Source organism: Delphinus delphis, chromosome 19, assembly GCF_949987515.2.
Source record: "Delphinus delphis chromosome 19, mDelDel1.2, whole genome shotgun sequence".
NCBI lineage: Eukaryota > Metazoa > Chordata > Mammalia > Artiodactyla > Delphinidae > Delphinus > Delphinus delphis.
The window spans coordinates 42,647,385-42,668,959 of record NC_082701.1 but is presented as its reverse complement, the minus strand read 5'-3'; the positions used below and the strand labels follow the sequence as shown (position 1 = coordinate 42,668,959).

The window sequence follows — 21,575 nt, the reverse complement described above, 5'->3', positions numbered from 1 at the left end:
AGAGGTGCTTTAAGAGTGAGTGAAAATAGGACTTCCCTGGTGGCGCAGTGGTTAAGAATCCGCCTGCCAATGCAGGGGACACGGGTTCGATCCCTGGTCTGGGAAGATCCCACATGCCGTGGAGCAGCTAAGCCTGTGCACCACAACTACTGAGCCTGCGCACCTAGATGCTGTGCTCCACAACAAGAGAAGCCACCGCAATGAGAAGCCCGCACACTGCAACGAAGAGTGGCCCCCGCTCACCGCAACTAGAGAAAGCCTGCCCGTGCGCAGCAGCGAAGACCCAACACAGCCAAATAAATTAATTAATTAAATAAAATAGTAAAAAAAAAAAAAGAGTGAAAATAATATATGTAGAGATTTTAAATTTTTGAATGCCAGTCTCTGAAGGAATTGAGGGAATATTCTCATCCTTTCCTGGATATTTTATGATAAATTATATTTATTGACAGGTCTCTAAATAAAGTCTAGTATTTTGGAGGCCTCAGGTAACATAGAATTTTCATGTTGATTGGGCTACTCCTTGAACTATTTTTAAGTTAAAAATTAAGTTGGCAGAATGGCTAAAACATAAGTTATCTTTCCCTCTTCCACTAGATTACAGACCTCCTTGATGTTGTCCTAGACAGTTTCATCAAAACCAGTGCAACGGGTGGCTTGGGATCAATAAAAGCTGAGGTGATGGCAGATACTGCTGTAGCTTTGGCTTCTGGAAATGTGAAATTGGTTTCAAGCAAGGTAATCCCTTTTCCTTTGCCTTCTGGGCTATGGCTTGATGTGTCTATTTTTATTATCAGGAGATCTTTTGTTTTATAACAAGTCATTTTAAACTGAAATTTTTTGTAATAAAACTTTTTAACTCCCATGTTTTTTAAAATTCTGCTTCTTTATAGGTTATTGGAAGGATGTGCAAAATAATTGACAAGACATGCTTGTCTCCAACTCCTACTTTAGAGCAACATCTTATGTGGGACGATATTGCTATTCTAGCCCGCTACATGCTGATGCTGTCCTTCAACAATTCCCTGGATGTGGCAGCTCATCTCCCCTACCTCTTCCACGTCGTTACTTTCTTAGTAGCCACAGGGCCACTCTCCCTTAGAGCTTCCACACATGGATTGGTCATTAATATCATTCACTCTCTGTGTACTTGTTCTCAGCTTCATTTTAGTGGTAAGTTCCAGGAAAGCCATTTGTGTTTCACCAGTTCCTTTCTCCATTTTACACCACTTGACTGGCATAGATTACCTTATTATTTATTACGGTACCTTAATACCAAGCTGCTTAATCAAGCCTATGTTAATGATATGAAATATAATCAAATCAAAAAGAAAAAGAATGAATTACTTGCATTCCATCTCAAGCCATGGCGAAGATATTCTGTGCACGTTTGTCATGTAGACTCTAGTAGTTATCACATAAGCTAAAGGCTCAGCACTGGTTGACAGTGTTGCTTTACTAGCACAAATTTGTACATAAAGGGAGTTAAGTAATGAGCATTAAGCTTACGCATCCAGAGGGTTGGTTTAGGGCGCACTGTTATGTAATTTTGATATGATATTCAAATTATCTAAATTCAAAATGAAACATGGCACTTTAGAATTAAAAAAATAGCATCTTTAAAGTCTTTACTTGTTCCTTTTTTCTTTTACAGAAGAGACCAAGCAAGTTTTGAGACTCAGTTTGACAGAGTTCTCATTACCCAAATTTTACCTGCTGTTTGGCATTAGCAAAGTCAAGTCAGCTGCTGTCATTGCCTTCCGCTCCAGCTACCGGGACAGGTCATTCTCTCCTGGCTCCTATGAGAGGGAGACTTTTGCTTTGACATCCTTGGAAACAGTCACAGAAGCTTTGTTGGAGATCATGGAGGTATAGAAGGCAAAATGATAAGAAACTAAGCTCATTTTTAAAAATCCAGTGGTACTGTATAGAAGAAATACTGGTTTATTCTGCTGTTTTGCACTTAATGCTTAAATAAAAACACTCCCATGGAATGTGTTTATTGGTAATATATATGTCACTTGTTTAGTGCCATTATAATAAACATTTTTTAATGTTTCTATAAACATTTATATACATAAATATATTCGGAGTATCTTTTTTTTAGGCATGTATGAGAGATATTCCAACATGCAAGTGGCTGGACCAGTGGACAGAACTAGCTCAAAGGTATGTCCCAAATAAATTTAAGTTGCAAAAGTACGTGTACTGTTGAAACGATAGATACTATTGCATAATCAATATTTTAATTAATTATTTAATACATATAAACACAGAGGTTTTCATAAGCTCTTCGGATCTTTAACTTGCAGATTTGCGTTCCAGTATAATCCATCCCTGCAACCAAGAGCCCTTGTTGTCTTCGGCTGTATCAGCAAACGGGTGTCTCATGGACAGATAAAGCAGATTATCCGCATCCTCAGCAAGGTACCTCCCCCTCTCCTCCCAGCTGTTGGTTGCTCCCAGGTTGTAAAGTATATCTTGAATTTTTCTAAGGGACATTTAAATTTGAATTTCATAAAATATCTTGTATGTTGCTTATTGAATCTTTAAAAAATGGGTTTTGATTATTTTTTTATTGTAATTCTTTGAAGTGAAGAAACCTCTCTCTAGAGAACATATCTTAAAAAGAAAATTAAGTATTTCTTTTGGTAGAAGATACTCTTAATATTTTATTATAAGCACTTAACTAGATGGTAAGACTAGCCTTATATAAAATTGTATAATTTGTAATTACCTATAATAATGCCTGATTTCTTATATTAGAATATAATATAGAAATATTTTAAAATAAGAACCCAAATGTGCTTTGAGCTAGCTACCAAAACCACCATAGCACTGGAAATAATTCTCACACTTATTAAATAAGGAATTGTTCCTGAAATAATTCTGAGATTCAGTTTAGGAGTTAATGTTTTATTTCAATGAAAGTAAAATAAAGAATTGTGTTTCCCTAAAAGGCGCTTGAGAGTTGCTTAAAAGGACCTGATACTTACAACAGTCAAGTTCTGATAGAAGCTACAGTAATAGCACTAACCAAGTTACAACCACTTCTTAATAAGGTAATTACTGTGTAGAAAATGAGTGCATTCATTTTGGGTATCAGTGTTAAATGTTATTTTCTTTCAGAATTCAGAAAATAAGATGGATTGAGAAGTTACAAAGAAAGATATAGTTAAAGTAGAACTTCCTGCCTTAAGATTTAGTTGTTTGAAGTATTTACGTTAGAGGAAGAATAAGTATGGGCAGTACGTTCTCAAATGCCTGTGTGTTGTCTCATCAGTGCTAAAGGACAGATGGGTATATATTCTTAATTCTTTTATCCAGTAAGTAATAATTGGGCATCTGCTATGTGCCAAGTACTGTTTTAGGTACTAGAGATATACAACTGAACAAAGCCAATAAAATGATCCGCCTTCGTGGAACTTTCATTCTAGGGTGAATGTGGAAGTTGAGGAGTGGCTAGATAATAAACAAAGTAATTAAAATGCATGATATATTAATTGGTGACCATTATCGTGAAGAAATGTAAAGCTGGGTAAAGTATACCTGATAATCAAAAGTTTGGGTGCTAAATGAAGGTAATGTTTAAAAGGAGTAAGATGATACTAGCCACTGTTTTAGGGTGGTCTGAGATCATCTCAGCTTTGTCACCTCAAGCAGATCATTTAACATCTGGACATCATGTTTCCACATTGATAAAATGAGTAAAATGGACTAGATGATGGCGTAGTATTATCTTCCAACTCTGAAGTTGTATTCTGTGAATTGAGTACAAAGATATGCCAGATTTCAGAGAGATTACTGAGAAATAAATACTTGTATATTCCTGGTATTGAGTTATATGTTCTACAAACATTCTAATCCTAACGTATACAAAATGGTTCTCTCGTCTTCACTGTGAGGGTGAAGGTCATTCTGGCGGTCGTGTGCACAGTGGATTGGAGCAGGGAGAAACTGGAGGCAGAAAGAATCTGCATTTAGAATAAAGAAGGTTGGCATGGCACAGTGTTATTAGCAATAAACAGGCACAAAAGGGACTACTTTGGAAGCATCAACAAAACTTGGTGACCAGGTTTTAGAATCCAAGAATACGGAGCAATCAAAGGAGATGCCAAGGTTCTCAGCCTGGTAACAGTGTCTTTAGTTACACACGTGGAATAGAGGAAGAACTTACTGATATATTTACCTTATCCAGAAGAGAAAACATGCATAATTTGTGGGATAACATGATCTGTTTTGTACTGCAGTGTGTTTTGATGAGGCTGCTTGTGGTTCATCTTGCTAACCTGTAGTGCGTCTCCCTTGCCAGGACTCCCCTCTGCATAAAGCCCTCTTTTGGGTAGCTGTGGCCGTGCTGCAGCTCGATGAAGTCAACTTGTATTCAGCAGGCACCGCACTTCTGGAACAAAACCTGCACACCTTAGACAGTCTCCGGATATTCAATGACAAGGTGAATAAGCTTCCACTTGGTATTCCTAAATGCCAAGCACATTAGAGCTCCTCCCTCTTTTCTTGTTGTTATCTTTTAAAATCAGAAGAGGTCCATAACTTAAATATGAATTTCTGTAATGCAACTTATTATGAGTATAGTTCCTTACCAGCTCATAAAAACTGCTTAAACTTTGCATGTTTTTAATATAAAAATAGCAGAAAACAGTATTTGCTCAATATTAGTAAACAGAATAGGTATAAAAATAGTAATAATAATAGCTACCATGCTAGGCCCTATGCTGTCCAATGCACTGTACACTCAGTTGTAATTTCATAACCCAAAGGTAAAGGTTAGCCTTCCCCACCCCCATTTCACTTCACAAAGAAATAATCTGAAAATTAGCTTACTTTTATTGAATTATGGTACTTAATGGAAAATAGGTATAATTAGAAGCAGATAAGGAATTTGGAGAGTCTAAAGGAAGCTTTTGGATACTTAATTGTACTAGTTTTTTGTTTGCTTAATCCCACTTTAAAACATACCATCACCACCCCTCTTAACATTTATCAGCCTTGATTGAGGTTGGATTTTGGTTCACAGAGGATAGTGGAAGGAATATAACAGTAAGAAATTGTATTCCTTTTGTCTTTGGAGAAAAAAAATGGGACGAGTCTAGGAGAAAAGAGAGGAATTTTAAGATAGATGTGTGTATATAACAAGAGATTTGCTTGAAGTTAAATTAACAGAGCTTGTGGGTAGAAAGAAACAGAACCAGAGCATGGTTTTAAGTGTGAAGGTACCTCATCTAAAAATTATTTGTTCAGTCTTATGTAGACCCAGAACAGCTGGGGCTCTGGGAAGTATGGAAACAAAATTATAGAGGTAGAAGCTACCTTGAAGTTTATCAGTCAGACCTCCATTTTACAAGATAGAAAAGAACAAAGAAGTCAAGTAACTTGTTCGTGTTTGTACATCTGATGTGGGACTAGAACCTCTCTTTCCTAATCCCCATTGCCGTTTTCTGGGGTGGTCTTGGGACAGTGGTGGTCAGAGAGATAGCTAGCTATTGGCCATTTCTGTGAATATAAGAATAGTCGTAAGTGAAGTGTTTGTCTAGGAATATCTGCCTTGGCATTTTCATTGCCAGAATAGCCCATTAGCAGAAGCTAATATTGCCTCCAGTGCCCCAGGATACTAGGAATCAGAGATAATAAAGCCTGTTAAAAGTCACCAGAATGAACGATGAATAAGGTCTGAGAATCTGTTGTATAACCTGGTGACTGTAGTTGATAACACTGTAGTGTATAATTGAAATTTGCTAAGAGAATAGAACTTAAATGTTCTCACCAAAAAAGGGGATGGGATATGAATATGTGAGGTGATGGATGTGTTTATTAACTTAATGCGGGGAATCCTTTCACAACATGTATGTGAAAGGGTATATATTCATCGTTCAAATCATCACATTGCACACTTTAAATATCTTACAATTTTATTTGTCAGTTATACCTCAATAAAGCTGAAAATATATATATAAATTGAACATATAGTAGGTTAATACTTTATGTAATATTTATGATATTCTGCAATTTGCTTTTTTATTTAACAACATAAAGTGAACATCTTTCTAAGCATGTATATATGCACACACACATAAATGTGTGTGTATATATATACATTTGTATGTGTGTAATTCTTTCTCATGGCTGCAGAGTATTTTACAGTATGCATGAAGCACAGTTTATTCAACCATTTGCCCATTAATGAACATTTGATTTGTTTGTCATCTTTTCTATTATAAAAAATGCTCGAAACATCTCTCTACACTTATTTTATAGACTCATGCTTTTCTTTCTTTGAGATAGAAATCTAGACAGACCTGAACATGACCCTAAATACCTTCAGTTTTTGCTTTAAAAAAATCTCTGTGCATAAGGAAATCACAGGGCTTCTTTTTTTAAAAATGCAAATTCCCGGTCCTTATCACCTCTCATGATTCTGAGATGGAACCCAGTACTTTCCACCTTTAAACAAGCATCATCAGTGACTTTAAAGCAGGTATTCCTGGTACCACACTTTAGGAAACATTGACGTATGTGCACTGCCATATGTAAAACCGATAGCTGGTGGGAACCTGCTGTATAGTGCAGGGACCTCAGCTCCGTGCTCTGTTTCAACATAGATGGGTGGGGTGGGGGTGGGGGTGGGGAGGTCCAAGAGGGAGGGGATATATGTACACATATAGCTGATTCACTTCCTTGTACAGCAGAAACTAAAACACTGTAAAGCAACTATACCCCAATTTTAAAAAAATCTTAATTTAGAGGTCAAGTTACACAGTATTTTTGAGTTTCAACTTCCTTGTTTTCCCACACTAGAATGTCACATCCACGAGGGCGAGTAGTTTTTGTCTGTTTAGTTCACTGACTTACTTGCAGAGCCTAGAACCATGCCTGGCACATCAAAACATATAATGAGTATTTGATAAGTAAAAGAATGAATGAATGAATCTGTCAATCTGTAAAGTAGAGCTAATACCTATTACATAGAGTTGCTTTAAGGTTTCAATACAATAATGTATCTAACACTTTATACAGCAGGCGCTCAGTAAATATGAACTCTCTTCATCCTGTTGAATTTCCAGTCATCATAGTACACGAAGTGCCAGCTGCAGTTCAGTGCATCGTCTTATTGAAAATAACAATAATTTTAGTTTTTAAAAAGTCACCAGGATATGAACTGACAGTCACTGACTCTGCATTGTAAATCAAAGCTGCTTTATCTTCCATCACCTTATTATTTGTATGCTTAACTATCTTGCACGAATTTATTTGCAGTACCTTAAATGTTCTGTGGTTTTCCGTAGTCACCTGAAAATAATTTCTCTCAACCTGAAAGGAGTATTTACCTTGTCACAGCTGTTGAACACAAACAAAAACCAATAAGTGATCCTTCCTGTGTGGACCCCGTCAACCATCTCATGATTATTTTTTAATAGAGTCCAGAGGAAGTATTCATGGCGATCCGGAATCCTCTGGAATGGCACTGCAAACAAATGGATCATTTTGTTGGACTCAATTTCAACTCTAACTTTAACTTCGCACTGGTTGGACACCTCTTAAAAGGTAGAGAGGCCTTAGGTCAGAATATTTTTATGAAATGGTGTTGAGAAGCCAGAAGTAACTGAAATGATTGAGTGCTTGAGATAATTTGGCCCGTGTGTCTCACTTGAAATGCAAGTGTATGTCTTACTGAGTTATGTTTTGTTCAGTATATATTTCAATAGAGCCTAATTTCCACATCACATATCAAATTTCCTTTAAAAAGCAAAGGAGTTGATTCTTATAAAATTTCTAAGTACTTTCTAATAGCCGTTTTATCAATTAATGCTACTTATTGATAAGTATCTTTTTGATTATCAAAATAAGATAGACTGCAAATCAATAAATGTTATTTGAGTAACTCATGTTAGAAAATGTTATGTTAGAGATTTGACCACAGATTTTCTTAACTTGTTACTAATTTACTGTTGATCAGTCCGATTATCACATACCATAGACCCTCACCCTTCTGGTGCCCCATCCTCCCACCTCCGCATTTCTGTACTGCTTACAGCAGCGACCTCCAGCTCCTCCTCAGAGCCAGCTTGTTCACTCCCTCACCTGACTTTACTCCCTACTGGTGACTTCGCTGAGTGTTAGTTTTGGTTTATCAATGTGGGGCAGTCATGACCCAAGACTGCAGTTAACAGGAACAGCAAATGGGGTGAGTCAGAAGCAAAAACAGTGTAAAGTATGGCCTGGGATAAGGAGCCGGCATGAGTTGCTGGCTTTAGATTTGGCCAAAATTAGAGACTCAAACTAGAGCTTGAATCTGCAGTTTTGTATCAATTTAAATGATTGTTAAGCTTGAGGGATCATAGAGGTTCCTCCAGTTTTTAAGCAAATATATATATATACACCTACCATTGTGAATGTATACATTTGATTTCACCACCTTATGAAATTTCTGCAAAAAATATTGACAGTTTTAATCTCTAAAGTGAATAGGCATTGCTCAAAAGATATTACATTTACTACAGGATACCAAGAAGATGGATTGCAACTAGGCTGATAAAATGCTTGTTTATTCTGTATTTCTAAAAGAATACCAAATAATTTCAATGTACAAATCCCCTATTTTAAATGGAGTAGCATTAGTGATTAAAAGTTGTCCAGAGATCAAGCTTACCCTCTAATCAACCGGATTCTTTGGGCCCTGAGAGCTTATACTCCCTATAACATAAGGCTTTTTTCTTTAATTAAAAAAAAAATTTAAGGGCTTCCCTGGTGGCGCAGTGGTTGAGAGTCCGCCTGCCGATGCAGGGGACACGGGTTCGTGCCCCGGTCTGGGAGGATCCCACATGCCGCGGAGCGGCTGGGCCTTGAGCCATGGCCGCTGAGCCTGCGCGTCCGGAGCCCGTGCTCCGCAACGGGAGAGGCCACAACAGTGAGAGGCCCGCGTACGGCAAAAAAAAAAAAAAAATTTAAGTGCTAGAACCCTGTTTTCAAAGCATATCTTAAGGCAAACTATACTAAATAGGTTTTTAAAAATTCCTTGTGCTGCTTTAGGGAATAGAAGATCTGAAAACACCATCATCTTCTAATTTTCCTCTCCCTGAGGTACCTTTGAGTTCCAGGGAACATTATTCTATTCTATACATTTTTGGTGCTTAATCCTATATGTAATTAATTAACTATTAACATATGTATATATTTTACCTTCCCAAATGGCTATTCCCCTTACATACTTCCTTTCCTTGCAAAGTTGCTAGTCACAGAATAAGAATTCAACAGATACTTGTTGAAAGAATGAATTAACTTCTTGTTTGTTTGTTTTTTTTGTAGGATACAGGCATCCTTCACCTGCCATTGTTGCAAGAACAGTCAGAATTTTGCATACACTACTAACTCTGGTTAATAAACATAGAAATTGTGACAAATTTGAGGTGAATACACAGAGCGTGGCTTACTTGGCAGGTAAAAACACAAAGTAGACAAAATTAATCTTACCACAGTTATATCTAAGGACCATGAAAAAAGTACAGACACCTCTGGGTCCTTCCGCTGGTTGCTTGGCAGGGTAAAGAGCTCACAGTTCAGTCCTGTGGTGTTGGTCAAAATTTGGAAAGTTTTGCCAAAACATTTTTCCTTATAAAAGAATTTGCATTAATATGTGAAATGTGTTCCCTTAGTCATCTTTGGTTCAAGGCACCACGTGGCTCCCTGTTGTCTGTCATAAAATCTAAAAGCCTCAGCCTAGCATCCTGGGCCCTTAAGCAGCCCTCCTGATTCTGTCCTCTTTCTCCAATTTCATAGGCCTCATTTTTTATTACCTCTCCAAATGGATGGGCTATTTTAAGCTAATCTACTTGCCATCTCCTCGAAGTGCCTTTATGCTTCTTTAATATTCATTTCTGATGCCCTTTGTTTTACCTAGACTGTCTGCCCATCCCCACCATTCCATTATACCATCCCTATCTGCTCTTACCTGATTTGTGATTCTCCTCTCAACAACACTTAGCACTTATGTATAACACAGTTCTTGAACATCGTTGTTTGTTGGAAAGTGCTGATTCCCAGTTTAGCAGACTTCAGTGTGTGGCAACTTTTTTGTTTGAATTATTTGACCTTGGGCAAATCAGTTAACATTTCAGAGTATTTTTCTTTATCTAAGAAATGGACCTTATAGTCCTGCCCTGCCTACATTTTGTGTTTGTTGAGGTCCAGTGTTTATTAAAGCACTTGACTAATATAAGGTGCTATTTGACTCTCTTTGTAAGTTTCATGTTTACATGCAGTCTTCCAAAACAGACTGTAAACGCTTTAACATAAACAAGTCTGTCCTAAGTGTTTTATATCCTTAAACTTCATACTCTCATGTTTAATAGCTATTATTCTCTTCAGGAGGTTGCAAGAGTATAACCTAATGTAAGTCACACTTGTGATTTATTAAATTTTAAAATCTTCCTTCTTTTTCCTTTTAGCTTTACTTACAGTGTCTGAGGAGGTTCGAAGTCGCTGTAGCCTAAAACATAGAAAGTCTCTTCTTCTTACTGATATTTCAATGGAAAATATTCCTATGGATACATATCCCATTCATCACGGTGACCCTAGCTATAGGTAAATGGACTTCTTCTCCCACAATTACATAATTACAATCAGGTTTCAGTATTCCATGCCAATGGAGGCAAGCGGGCAGAGTAATCCAGAAGGTAGTATAGGAGGGACTCTAAAGATAACCTAGGAAGAGTGTGTAAATCAAAACGCATTTTATAAATGTACACTATTTTATGTGTGTTAGTTGAAGGAAAGTTCTTCTAATTGTGCTAATTAGTTAACATTGGTTTGCCTCTTTTTAAGCACAAATCAATTGAATAATGAAAAGAGATGATCTTGAAAGTATCAGATTCCTAGGAAAAGGCCTAGGAAAACCTAATGTGAAATACAAGCAACATTACATGCTTAATGACAGAAAACTAAGCTATACAGATCTGTAAAAAGATACACATGCCAACATATTTATTGTATTTACTCATATCACACTAAAGTTACTAAAAAGTTTTCTATAGTAAAGATTAAGATGTTAAGATAATCAAATTATATCCTGTTGTATGTTGCTTTGAGTGGTACATTTTTCACTAAAACATAGAGAAATTACATGAAAATAGCATCATTTGGAGTTTTTTTATATTTTCTGTTAAACAAAGATACCTTTAAGTTTTAGGTACAGTGTTGAACATGGGAAAATAATCTTGTATTTGTAGTGCTTATATCATTAAATTTATCAATATCCCACTTTTTGATAAAAAGCCCTCAGCAATTTCCAGCTGAGATGTTAGCAATGTATGCAAAAGCTTTCCAGGCATACTTGGCTTTCAGTAGTCTTACTCTTCAGTCATTCCTATGATTATATTTCTTTGAGATATGCCCTTTTTTGTTATGAAAAGGAGAAAGGGAGTTTGATTGTGTTCTCCCTTGGTTTTTAAACCAGGGATACAATTGCTTATTTAGACTTGATTCTCCCTGATTAAAAAATCAATGCAGTACAGTTCAGTTGAGCATTTGTTGAGTACCTACTGTGTATAAGATGTCATGGCAAGAAAGTGGATACTTCCTGGGGATAGATTAAGAGTTTGTACCCTAAAGAGCGAGCTTTAAAGTACAGTTTTAAAATTACTTGACCGCTGCCATTGGGAAATATAGTAGCCAATTAGAAGGGCCAGCAGTGGTTGTATTTGTCATCATGTTTATTGATTCTTCTCAATTGTTTTAATCTCTTAGGACACTAAAGGAGAATCAGCCATGGTCCTCTCCCAAAGGTTCTGAAGGGTACCTCGCAGCCAGCTATCCACCTGCGGGCCAGACCAGTCCCCGAGCCAGGAAATCCATGAGTTTGGACATGGGGCAGCCTTCTCAGGCCAACACGAAGAAGTTGCTTGGTTAGTTTATCTAAATTATGTAGAAAGTTTTAGAATTCTTTTCAAAAATGGTCAGATACTTTCACTCCTGGAAAATTATTTGAAGCTGTTCAAGATTATCAAAATCTGTTTTTGATGTAGCAAAGTTTTTGATGCCAATTATGAGAGAGTTTGATAGATCAGTTAAGCCATATCAGTTAAGATAGAGGAATGAGAATGAGATCTTGAAACAGTTTTGGGGGGATTCTTAGACTAAATATTGTGGCTCTACTTGTTTTATTCTGCCTTGGCCAGGCAGAAGGGAAATGGGAGTAAGAGAGACATTAGATACTCACAGAAAAGGAAGAGTCTTGCAGCATTCAGATGCAGGGCCTTTAACAATATATTTCCCAAAATTACCCTCTGAGGACAGAATACATCAATAGGCTATGAAGCTATAATAATACTATTTGCCATCTTTTCTTTAAAAAGACAAAAAGGTAAGAGTTTTTGATTACTGTATTTTTTTTATTACTGTGAGAAGATAGGGTTCTTGGAAGTTAAAATTGCTCAGTTATATCAACATTTGACCATGAGAAATATATCTGAAATGCTGTGAGACACTTTTTCCCTTTTCAAAAACTGAAGTAAATAATGAGAGAGCCCACTGATCCCACCTCACAACAGATTGAATGCAAAGGTGCTCTTACACAACTTTGGCTAAAGAAATATAAAATAAATAACCTGCCAATAAACCATGAGAGAAGTTGAAACCATGAATGTTAATCACTATTACTAGTCACATAGGACTGTTATCTTTTGTTTATTTATTTTATTTATTTATTTTTGGCTGCATTGGGTCTTTGTTGCTGTGCACAGGCTTTCTCTAGTTGTGGTGAGCAGGGGCTACTCTTCGTTGCTGTGCACAGGCTTCTCATTGCGGTGGCTTCTCTTGTTGCGGAGCACGGGCTCTAGGTGCACGGGCTTCAGTAGTTGCAGCACATGGGCTCAGTAGTTGTGGCACACGGGCTTAGTTGCTCCGCAGCATGTGGGATCTTCCCGGACCAGGGCTCGAACCCGTGTCCCCTGCATTGGCAGGCGGATTCTTAACCACTGCACCACTAGGGAAGTCCCAAGGACTGTTATCTTTTGTTTGAGTTCCTTTCTCTTTATACTTTTCCATAAATAATGTTCTAGGAGTTTCCTGGTTACTTTGTGCTTTGTGATTTTGAGTTTTCATGCCAAGGAAATTGTAAATGAAAAAACTAACTTCAGAGAAAATGCAATATTGAATTCATTCAACCCATGTGATAGACGAAAAAGTTATAGTCTTTGCCCTGGAGGAGCTCATAGTTTGGTGGCTAAGACTTAAAATCAGATGATTGCAACAGCATCCCCAGGTGCCATTAAAGTAAGGAAATTAGGAACAGCTACAGAGAGGAGGTAACATTTGAACCAGATCTTGAAAATTTAATACATGCTTGCCCGGTAGGCACAGGATAAGGAAGGCATGTATTCAAGAGAGGGGGGGAAATAGCATGAATAAAGCAAAGACAGGAAAAGCACTTGGGTACGAAATGAGGCTAGAGAAGAATTGCAACTAGTTTGTGGGAGACTTTGTGCCATGTTAAGAGATTTAGCCTTATCATGTATCCAGCAGGGATCTTTAAGTCGGGGAGAGATGTTACAAAATTTTATTCTTAGGAAAGGTTTTTGGCTACAGTATGGAGAAATAGGAAGAGTTTTTTCACAAAGGAATCATTTAAGAGATCGTTACAGCAGTCCAAGCAAAAAATGGTGTAGGCCTGCACTAAGGCAGGAGCAGTGGGACAGTGGAGAAAAGGAGTCAGGTGTGAGACTTAGTGCCTGGCTGTTTGGGCCAGGTGGGGAGGGAGAAGGCAGTGAAGGATGTCAGAAATTTCTGGCTTCGAAAACTGGCTGGATAGTGATTCCATTCACAGAGATCGACTAATATATTTATAGTATAAGATAAATTTAGGTTGGTTGATGTTATATTTGAGATCCCTTCAGGATTCTTGGCGTGTATATGTAAGAGATAAATGAAAATATACATCTGGAGTTCAGGAAGAGAGAAGCGGACAAGTGGCACATTTAGAATTGATTAGTTCATTATACCACTGAAGCTATGGTAGTGGAAGGAGATTTCCCAGGAAGAATGCAGAGTGTAAAGTAAAAAAGGAAGAATAAGAAAAGTAAGAAAACTAAACGTAGGGAGTGGTGTCCTGATCTCATGCAGTATGAAAGCACGAATTGGTTTTTAGGAAATTGGATATTTTACGTCTGGTCACTAACTGGATGCCTAGCCTTGCGACTTCTGGCTAATCTCGTAACTGCTCATGGCTTCCTCAGTTTACAGGGACAGGAAATGAAAAGGTTGGACTAGATTCTTTTGGGCTGTTAAATTATTTGACCTTGATTTTTATGACTATTGTGAATAATTATTAGTATTAAAACTTGAGGTTAATAGAACATTAAATTTCTCAAGTGTTCAATTGTCATATATAATTATAGTGGCTTCAGTTCTGGCTTTTAAAAAATAATACGGTCAAAAGTATTCCAGATTTGCTCTTAGAGCTGTAACAGGAAGAATAAGAGAAGTTCTTGGAATATAAAGAACAGAAATATATAAATTCCAAATAATCCAGTTTCAATACTTTTACTTTAAGAGAAAGGTATTTAACATCGATATAATACATGATTAGAGAAACTCAAAGCCAAGTGGGAAACGGTTACTGCTTGCTATTTTTGAAGCATCTCCCAGTGTATCTATTATTTAGTACTTTGAGGCATGCACATCCTTTTTTCAAAGCCTGAAGAAGTAAAATCAAACTTTGATTTTGTCTACTTTTAGAAATTCTTCATAGGTTAATGACTCATTCTTGGCACCAGCAGAATGCCTTAAATTGAAAAAAGGCTGTTCAGACATAGTTGATCTTTGCTACTAAACAGCACATATCTCTGTATTTATTATCAAATATTGTACTTGTTGGTGGAGTTTGGTTTACCTCCAGTGTAGTGCGTGTAATCTCAATTTAATTTGGACCAATAAGGCACATCCTGTCCTGAAACAGAACAGCTGTGTGGCCAAAATTCCCTGAGAAGATGGAAAAAAACAGGAAAGGAGAGGAACTCTGCCCCAGGGATATGTTTGAGCTTTCTTTGGGTCCATAAGTGAAAACTTAAACACTTTATGCCCAAACATTTTCTTTTTAGTATATTCCTATTCACAGACACTGTGGTTAATGAACTTCCATATTCTGTAACTTTTGTTTATAGGAACAAGGAAAAGTTTTGATCACTTGATATCAGACACAAAGGCTCCTAAAAGGCAAGAAATGGAATCAGGGATCACAACACCCCCCAAAATGAGGAGAGTAGCAGAAACTGATTATGAAATGGGTGAGAAACCAAGTTAATAATTAATCTAGATCATTGAAAGTAAGGAGGGAGAGTACATTAAAGCCGTATTTGCTTTCCAGACATTTCTTAGTATCATTAGGATAAAATATAGAAACATTTGCTCTTTTTCAAAAGACAAAGACAAGCTATACAGTCCTTAAAATGACAGATATCCTGAAACATGTGTAGAAAGTAATCATACATATGATATACAACATTGTGTACAGCTAGCCAGAACTTCTGTATAGGTGAATAGTAATTCTGTATGATATTTATGTTGATTTTTTAAGTGTCTATTAAAAAGCTATCGAATTTTAGAAGTGACATTAAAATCTGTTAGGTGAAATAGTATCTAGTGTGTTATATTTGATTAATATAGCTGATTGTGTTAATCCATATCTTACCACAGAAACTCAAAGGATTTCCTCATCACAACAGCACCCACATTTACGTAAAGTTTCAGTGTCTGAATCAAATGTTCTCTTAGATGAGGAAGTACTTACTGATCCGAAGATCCAAGCACTTCTTCTTACTGTTCTGGTAATATTTTTTGCTTTTTGTGGGGTTTTTTTTCCAGTCTACTCTTAGAAGGCCCTTAAATGTTAAAAACATGAAAGGAAGGCCATATTCTGCTTCTCACCAAAACAGGTAACAATTCAGCCACAAAATAAAATGTTTTTTGTTTACTTTTTTGCAGGCTACGCTGGTGAAATACACCACAGATGAGTTTGATCAACGAATTCTTTATGAATACTTAGCAGAAGCTAGTGTTGTTTTCCCCAAAGTTTTTCCTGTTGTGTAAGTATCTCCACTTGTGTTTAACTTTTGTATCTGTCTTGAAGTCAAATGTTTATAAAAGCTTAGGAAAAGTATCACCCAGTAGTGTTCACTGGTTGTGGAGAGGGGAACGTGAAGTAGTGTGATAGTGATTTTTAGCTTAGAGACAGTGGGTTTAATGGGACCTAGGACTAGTTTTGGCCTGTGGATCGGGAAAAACATTTTTTTTTTTTTAATTCAAACAGAAAGTCACAAAAAGTATAATCATCCTCATCAGTTCACTCAGTCCCATGTAATTAATTTTTTTTTCATCTTGATCTTTTGTTAGCAGTTTTATGAATTCATCAGTTTGCCATTGGAGTTCTGAAAATGCTTATTCATTCAGTTCAGCAGTATAGTCAGTTACCAGAAACCTGTACTTGTCAGAGTGGGAAAAGCATTTTTTTATCTTGTGATTTTCTTACATTGTTCATTGTGATGAGCATTGTTTATTTCCTCACTTAGGAGAAAGCTGTTAGATTGCTATATTTAAATCAGCATACCTGTTCTGTTTCATTTTTCAGTAAGGCTTTTGTTTTTAACCCACAGCTGAGTGAAAACAAAATTGACTTCTTATTTGGGAGATGAATTTTATTCTCTCTTAAGGGCTAAAATCATATTAGCCTCAAAGTGTTCAAATCTAGATAACCCAAAGAAACTTGGGAAACTCTATTCCTAATCTAGGCCTTCTAGGTAGTATGATTATTTCTTTGTTTTTGTTTAATCTTATTTATAAATTTCAGAATTTTATATACTTGGCTCTTGGTTATTTTTATTAATGGGGTATAGCTGGGTTAGAAATAGTTAATTTCCTCAGAAGTTTGAATTGGATCATATATTCCACCCCCTCCAAGCTAATTTTGCTTTCCTCATTCGATCTGATTCAGCATTTACTAAACACTGATTAATATTAAATTTAGTTTTAACTCCTGGGTACGTATCAATAATCAGCAGAAAGAGATGGTCCTAAAGCATGCTGAGTGGCAGACAGAAGCCAGCCTTGTCTTGAGCAAATAGTCACCGTATATAGTTACGCACGGTTATATGACAGTGCTAGTGAGGTGCTTTTACCATATTTTCCTAATGACTTAAACACAAAAGACAAAACAAAAAAGCAGATACACACGTTCATTAGAGAAAAATTGGAAAAGCACTCATCACCCTTCATTTTTATCATACTGTTCTAGGGAAAAATATTTTCCAGTATATATTTTCACTTAATTTTCCTTTAAAATGTTCCTCTGTTGACTTTTATTTTTTTAGGCACAATTTGTTGGACTCTAAGATCAACACCCTGTTGTCATTGTGCCAAGATCCGAATTTGTTAAATCCAATCCATGGGATTGTGCAAAGTGTGGTGTACCATGAAGAATCCCCACCACAGTACCAAACGTCTTACCTGCAAAGTAAATAAACGTATCGGGAGGAGGGTGGTTGATGAACTTCAAACATGTGTGCTATTAAAGGATGCACTGGCTGAAGAATTCCTTATGAGGAATAGGCTTGTTCACACCTCTCTAATATGCCATTTTCTGACTTTTAATTATGTGTTCAGTACAATAAGTGGTTGACAACTTTTTAACTAAAATATGGTTTTATACTGGGTATATTTTCAGTGAGTGTTAGTCTGACACTCATTCTAAAAAAAAAATGTTTTCACTGTGTGGGTTTTATATGTCATCAACTATATAATTTCTGTTAAGACTGAAAGAGTGTCATGCTTGCTATAAGTAACATTTGATTTGTTGCAGGTTTTGGTTTTAATGGCCTATGGCGGTTTGCAGGACCCTTTTCAAAGGTAAGAAAATATCTTTTTCTCTATTGACAAAATGAAAGTTTTATTTATATTACTGTGCCTGCTTTAAGACAATATGTTGAAAACCAGAATGATTCACAAAAAACACATATGTTATTTTTATTAAAAGTTTTCTACCACAAGACTCTTTCCAAGAGGCAGCACCTTTAATATGTTTATATACTAGCTTTTACCAAAAAAAAAAAAAAATTCAACTAAATTTATGCTTGACTTTTCAGAAACGTATGATAAACCTCTGTAAACTTTCTGCCCTCGGTCCCTCATGTAGTTGATGATCTTAGTGCACACATTTAGGTGTCTTGTGATTAGGAAGGAGCATTACGTATGTTTAAAATCTACCTCATGACCTGAACTTATGTCAATTAAACCTCAATTTTAAAAATTACATAATGAAAAAGAAATTTACCTCAAGAAAACATTTTTCCTTCCAACCTGCTGCATTAGATTCACTCTTCCCTGAATATATCCCTGAATGTATCCTCATTTGCTCCATTCAGTTTGTTCTTTGATTGGCGTTAGTTGATATAATGCTACATAAATGTGTATTTAATTATTCTCTCTGTATATGGTCTCTCTCCAAATTGATTGAGGTTCCTTGAAGGCAGGACTTCTTTTTCTTCCCCTAGTGCAGTGTTCTAGAGATAGGGGTGCTAAATCAATACGAATTGCATAAACCTTGTTCTAATTTTAACGATTGAGTACTTAGTTTTGTTTCGTTTAGTTATTACTGCATATCTCTTGATATGCAAAGGCTGTCATTTAAAACATGGGCCTGAAGTCACAGAAATAAGTTTAATGCGGGAACTTTTGTAGTTTGATTGCCAGTAACCCTCCGAGCCCTTCACAGTATTTAGTTAGTTGAATCTCTAAATGGCAGCTGGAATGATGCTCCGCTCATTTTCTCAGTTTTGGAAAATAGACTAGACATCATTCCTGATGATTGGATTCTCTCAGAATTAATTCAGTCTTTGTGCGTGGCCTTCGGTAATCACAGGTTCATCTGGAAGCTGTGTTAGCTGAATGAAATTCCCAGGTGTAAGTCCCATGGTAGTCTACATATTATTCCACCCCCTTTTTTTAATGACCTGTAGTACAAAGGAAGAAAAATAGTAAATTAAGCCCAAAACAAAATTTGAATTTATCTTTTTTGGCTTCAAGGGGGATTTACAAGAAAAAAGAACAGAGCTAAAATAATGTCCTATTTTCCATTACAGCAAACACAAATCCCAGACTATGCTGAGCTTATTGTTAAGTTTCTTGATGCCTTGATTGACACGTATTTGCCTGGAATTGATGAAGAAACCAGTGAGGAGTCCCTCCTGACACCCACATCTCCTTATCCTCCTGCAGTGCAGAGCCAGCTTAGTATTACTGCTAACCTTAACCTTTCTAATTCCATGACCTCACTTGCAACTTCCCAGCATTCCCCAGGTCAGTAAATGCAATCTTTATATAAATTTGAGCAATAATATTACTATACCAACATTAGGAATTCCCTTGTTATCAGTTTATAGCAGATTTTGCTCCTTTTTATCATGAAATTCATCTTACATTTCTTCTTTACCTTGTAGCTGATTTGAATTTTGGTTTCTGTAAAGCTGTCTACTTTCAAACAGTTATACAAAGATAGTGAAGTGTTTAGAGTGTTCACATAGTGTTCCAAGGTTGATAAGTTTTTAGAGTTTAGGCAGGAAGAGTAACCTAGGGTATATAACCCTGTAAGTGAACAGAATTATAATTCCCTTACTAGATATACTAACCATGCCCTAGTGTTTCTGTGTCTCTGATACAGCATACTGGATCCCAAAAATATACAAAATATAGTAGTGCCCCTTTTCCCTGCTGCCAGCAACAACCTGAAAATCTAGGAGTAAATAAACAACCAGACAAAAATGCCAGCTCAAAACAATAACATCTTAAAGCCCATAAGCATATTCCTGACTCTGGAGTCACTCTTAGGTCCAAGTGGGGAAAGTATGCCCATTCAACATGCAACTAAGAGGCAGATAAACTGAGAAATAACCGCTAATAGCTCGGGTGGGGCTGAGATAAACAAGATGGCAGAAATGGCAAACGTACAGAACTCTGGGCTTATTCAGTGACAAAGCGGATGATTTCTTATGAGTCTGGTCAAACCCTGGAGGTGTATTCAATTCATTACAGAACTGACGCCATTGTGTATTTATGATGGCAGTGGGTAATGAAGGAAGCTTCCGTTGTGGTCATGTATTCTTTTCAGAAAGATAACTTTCTAAAGTGGTTAAAAGTAAAAAGGTTTTGTGTTTAAAGTTTCATTATCTGAAAAGTTTACTTATGAAACACCTCATGCTATAAGGAAAAGTTATCAATATTAGACGTAGTTAAGTGTTAGCATGGATTTTCTTTTAAAAAGCCAAATGATGTATTATAACTATTTTGTGACGTTCAAGATCCATAAGTAGAATTCCCAGTTTATAATCTCAGTTTTGCATGAATGTTTAAACATATATAGTTTTGAAGGTTCTGAAGAACTTGGCAAATCTAATACCCAATTCATATTATAAACCATTGTATTAAATAACTATATTCATCTATTAAGCTTTGGTCAACAACAAAGCCTTCGTCAGCAGAGGAAACAAATTGTTTGATCCAGCATTTACTTATCAATCACCTTACTGCACCTAGTCAGGTTTTCTCCCCTCCCAAGAAATAAGAGAAATCTGGCCAACTTTTTTTCCCCATATAACTGTGTTTATTTGGCCTCTGTCACCTGTTCCCTAGAACAGTGTTTCTCCAAGTGTGGTCCCAGACCAGCAGCCTCAGCATCATTTAGGAGCTTATTAGAAATGCAAACGCTTGAATCCCACCCCAGACCTCCTGCACAAGAGACTCCAAGAGTGGGGCCCAGCCGGCAATCTGTGTTTAATAAACACCCAGGTGATTCTTATGCACTAGAGTGTGCCTATGATCTTGCCCCATTATCAGCATTTCAACTGTTAAAGCCAGGACAAGCCTTTAAGTTTACTTTCTTCTAGATACTGCAGCCACTGAATTCTTTCCCTCATCACCACTACCCCCTGCCTCCCGCCATAAAATCTTAGCATTTTGGAGCTAGGGGGTACTATAGAGGTAATTTACTTCTAGGCTCACAATGTTGTGTGTGAAGGGGAGACTGAGTTTAGAAGAGCTAAGTGAATTGCTTTATCACACAGTTCTTACCCAGAACCAAGGCCAGTGCTCTTTCTACCACATTCATTGCCTTCCGTATCTGTCATCTTTCTTCCTTCCCTTCCCCTTTTTGTTTCATTTATTTATTTCTGTCTCATTACTTCCATCTGCCTTACCTTAAGTCCACTGCTCCTTTTCTTCTGTAGAGCTCTCTATCGTCTGGGTTAGTCAACCACTGAAGTTAATCACAATTAGAAAATTCGTAGACTGTCTATATTGATCCTCTTGTTTTTAAAGTTTGGTTCATTTTGACCAGTCTTTTGCCTCTTGGGCTACTAAAGTGATGTTAAAGCTGTCAAAATGTTTAGTTGTTTTTACATTGACTTTTTTTTTAACCCAAACTAATTGTCAGGGGTATTTCTGCCCATCTTTGCCCACTGATGGAGACAATAAAATAATCAGATTAAGAATAAAGGTACTAGTACAAGTTCTTCTGCTAGTTG

At 36.7% G+C, this 21,575-nt stretch overlaps 1 protein-coding gene across 6 annotated transcripts in view; it reads left to right on the top strand.

Annotated features, from left to right (window-relative positions):
• NF1 (neurofibromin 1) overlaps positions 1–21,575 on the top strand; it is a 251,530-nt gene that overhangs the window by 217,457 nt on the left and 12,498 nt on the right. For 4 of the 6 annotated variants that reach the window (XM_059996363.1, XM_059996361.1, XM_059996366.1 and 1 more), the window contains 17 exons: positions 598–738; positions 894–1,173; positions 1,655–1,869; positions 2,108–2,169; positions 2,313–2,427; positions 2,961–3,062; positions 4,313–4,453; positions 7,434–7,560; positions 9,322–9,453; positions 10,461–10,596; positions 11,758–11,915; positions 15,171–15,293; positions 15,703–15,833; positions 15,991–16,091; positions 17,373–17,515; positions 17,861–17,907; positions 19,140–19,356. In XM_059996363.1, coding sequence (XP_059852346.1) covers positions 598–738; positions 894–1,173; positions 1,655–1,869; positions 2,108–2,169; positions 2,313–2,427; positions 2,961–3,062; positions 4,313–4,453; positions 7,434–7,560; positions 9,322–9,453; positions 10,461–10,596; positions 11,758–11,915; positions 15,171–15,293; positions 15,703–15,833; positions 15,991–16,091; positions 17,373–17,515; positions 17,861–17,907; positions 19,140–19,356 — 2,371 coding nt within the window. The remainder of the gene's footprint in view (positions 1–597; positions 739–893; positions 1,174–1,654; positions 1,870–2,107; positions 2,170–2,312; positions 2,428–2,960; positions 3,063–4,312; positions 4,454–7,433; positions 7,561–9,321; positions 9,454–10,460; positions 10,597–11,757; positions 11,916–15,170; positions 15,294–15,702; positions 15,834–15,990; positions 16,092–17,372; positions 17,516–17,860; positions 17,908–19,139; positions 19,357–21,575) is intronic. The other 2 variants (XM_059996364.1, XM_059996365.1) reach the window with 2 other exon arrangements.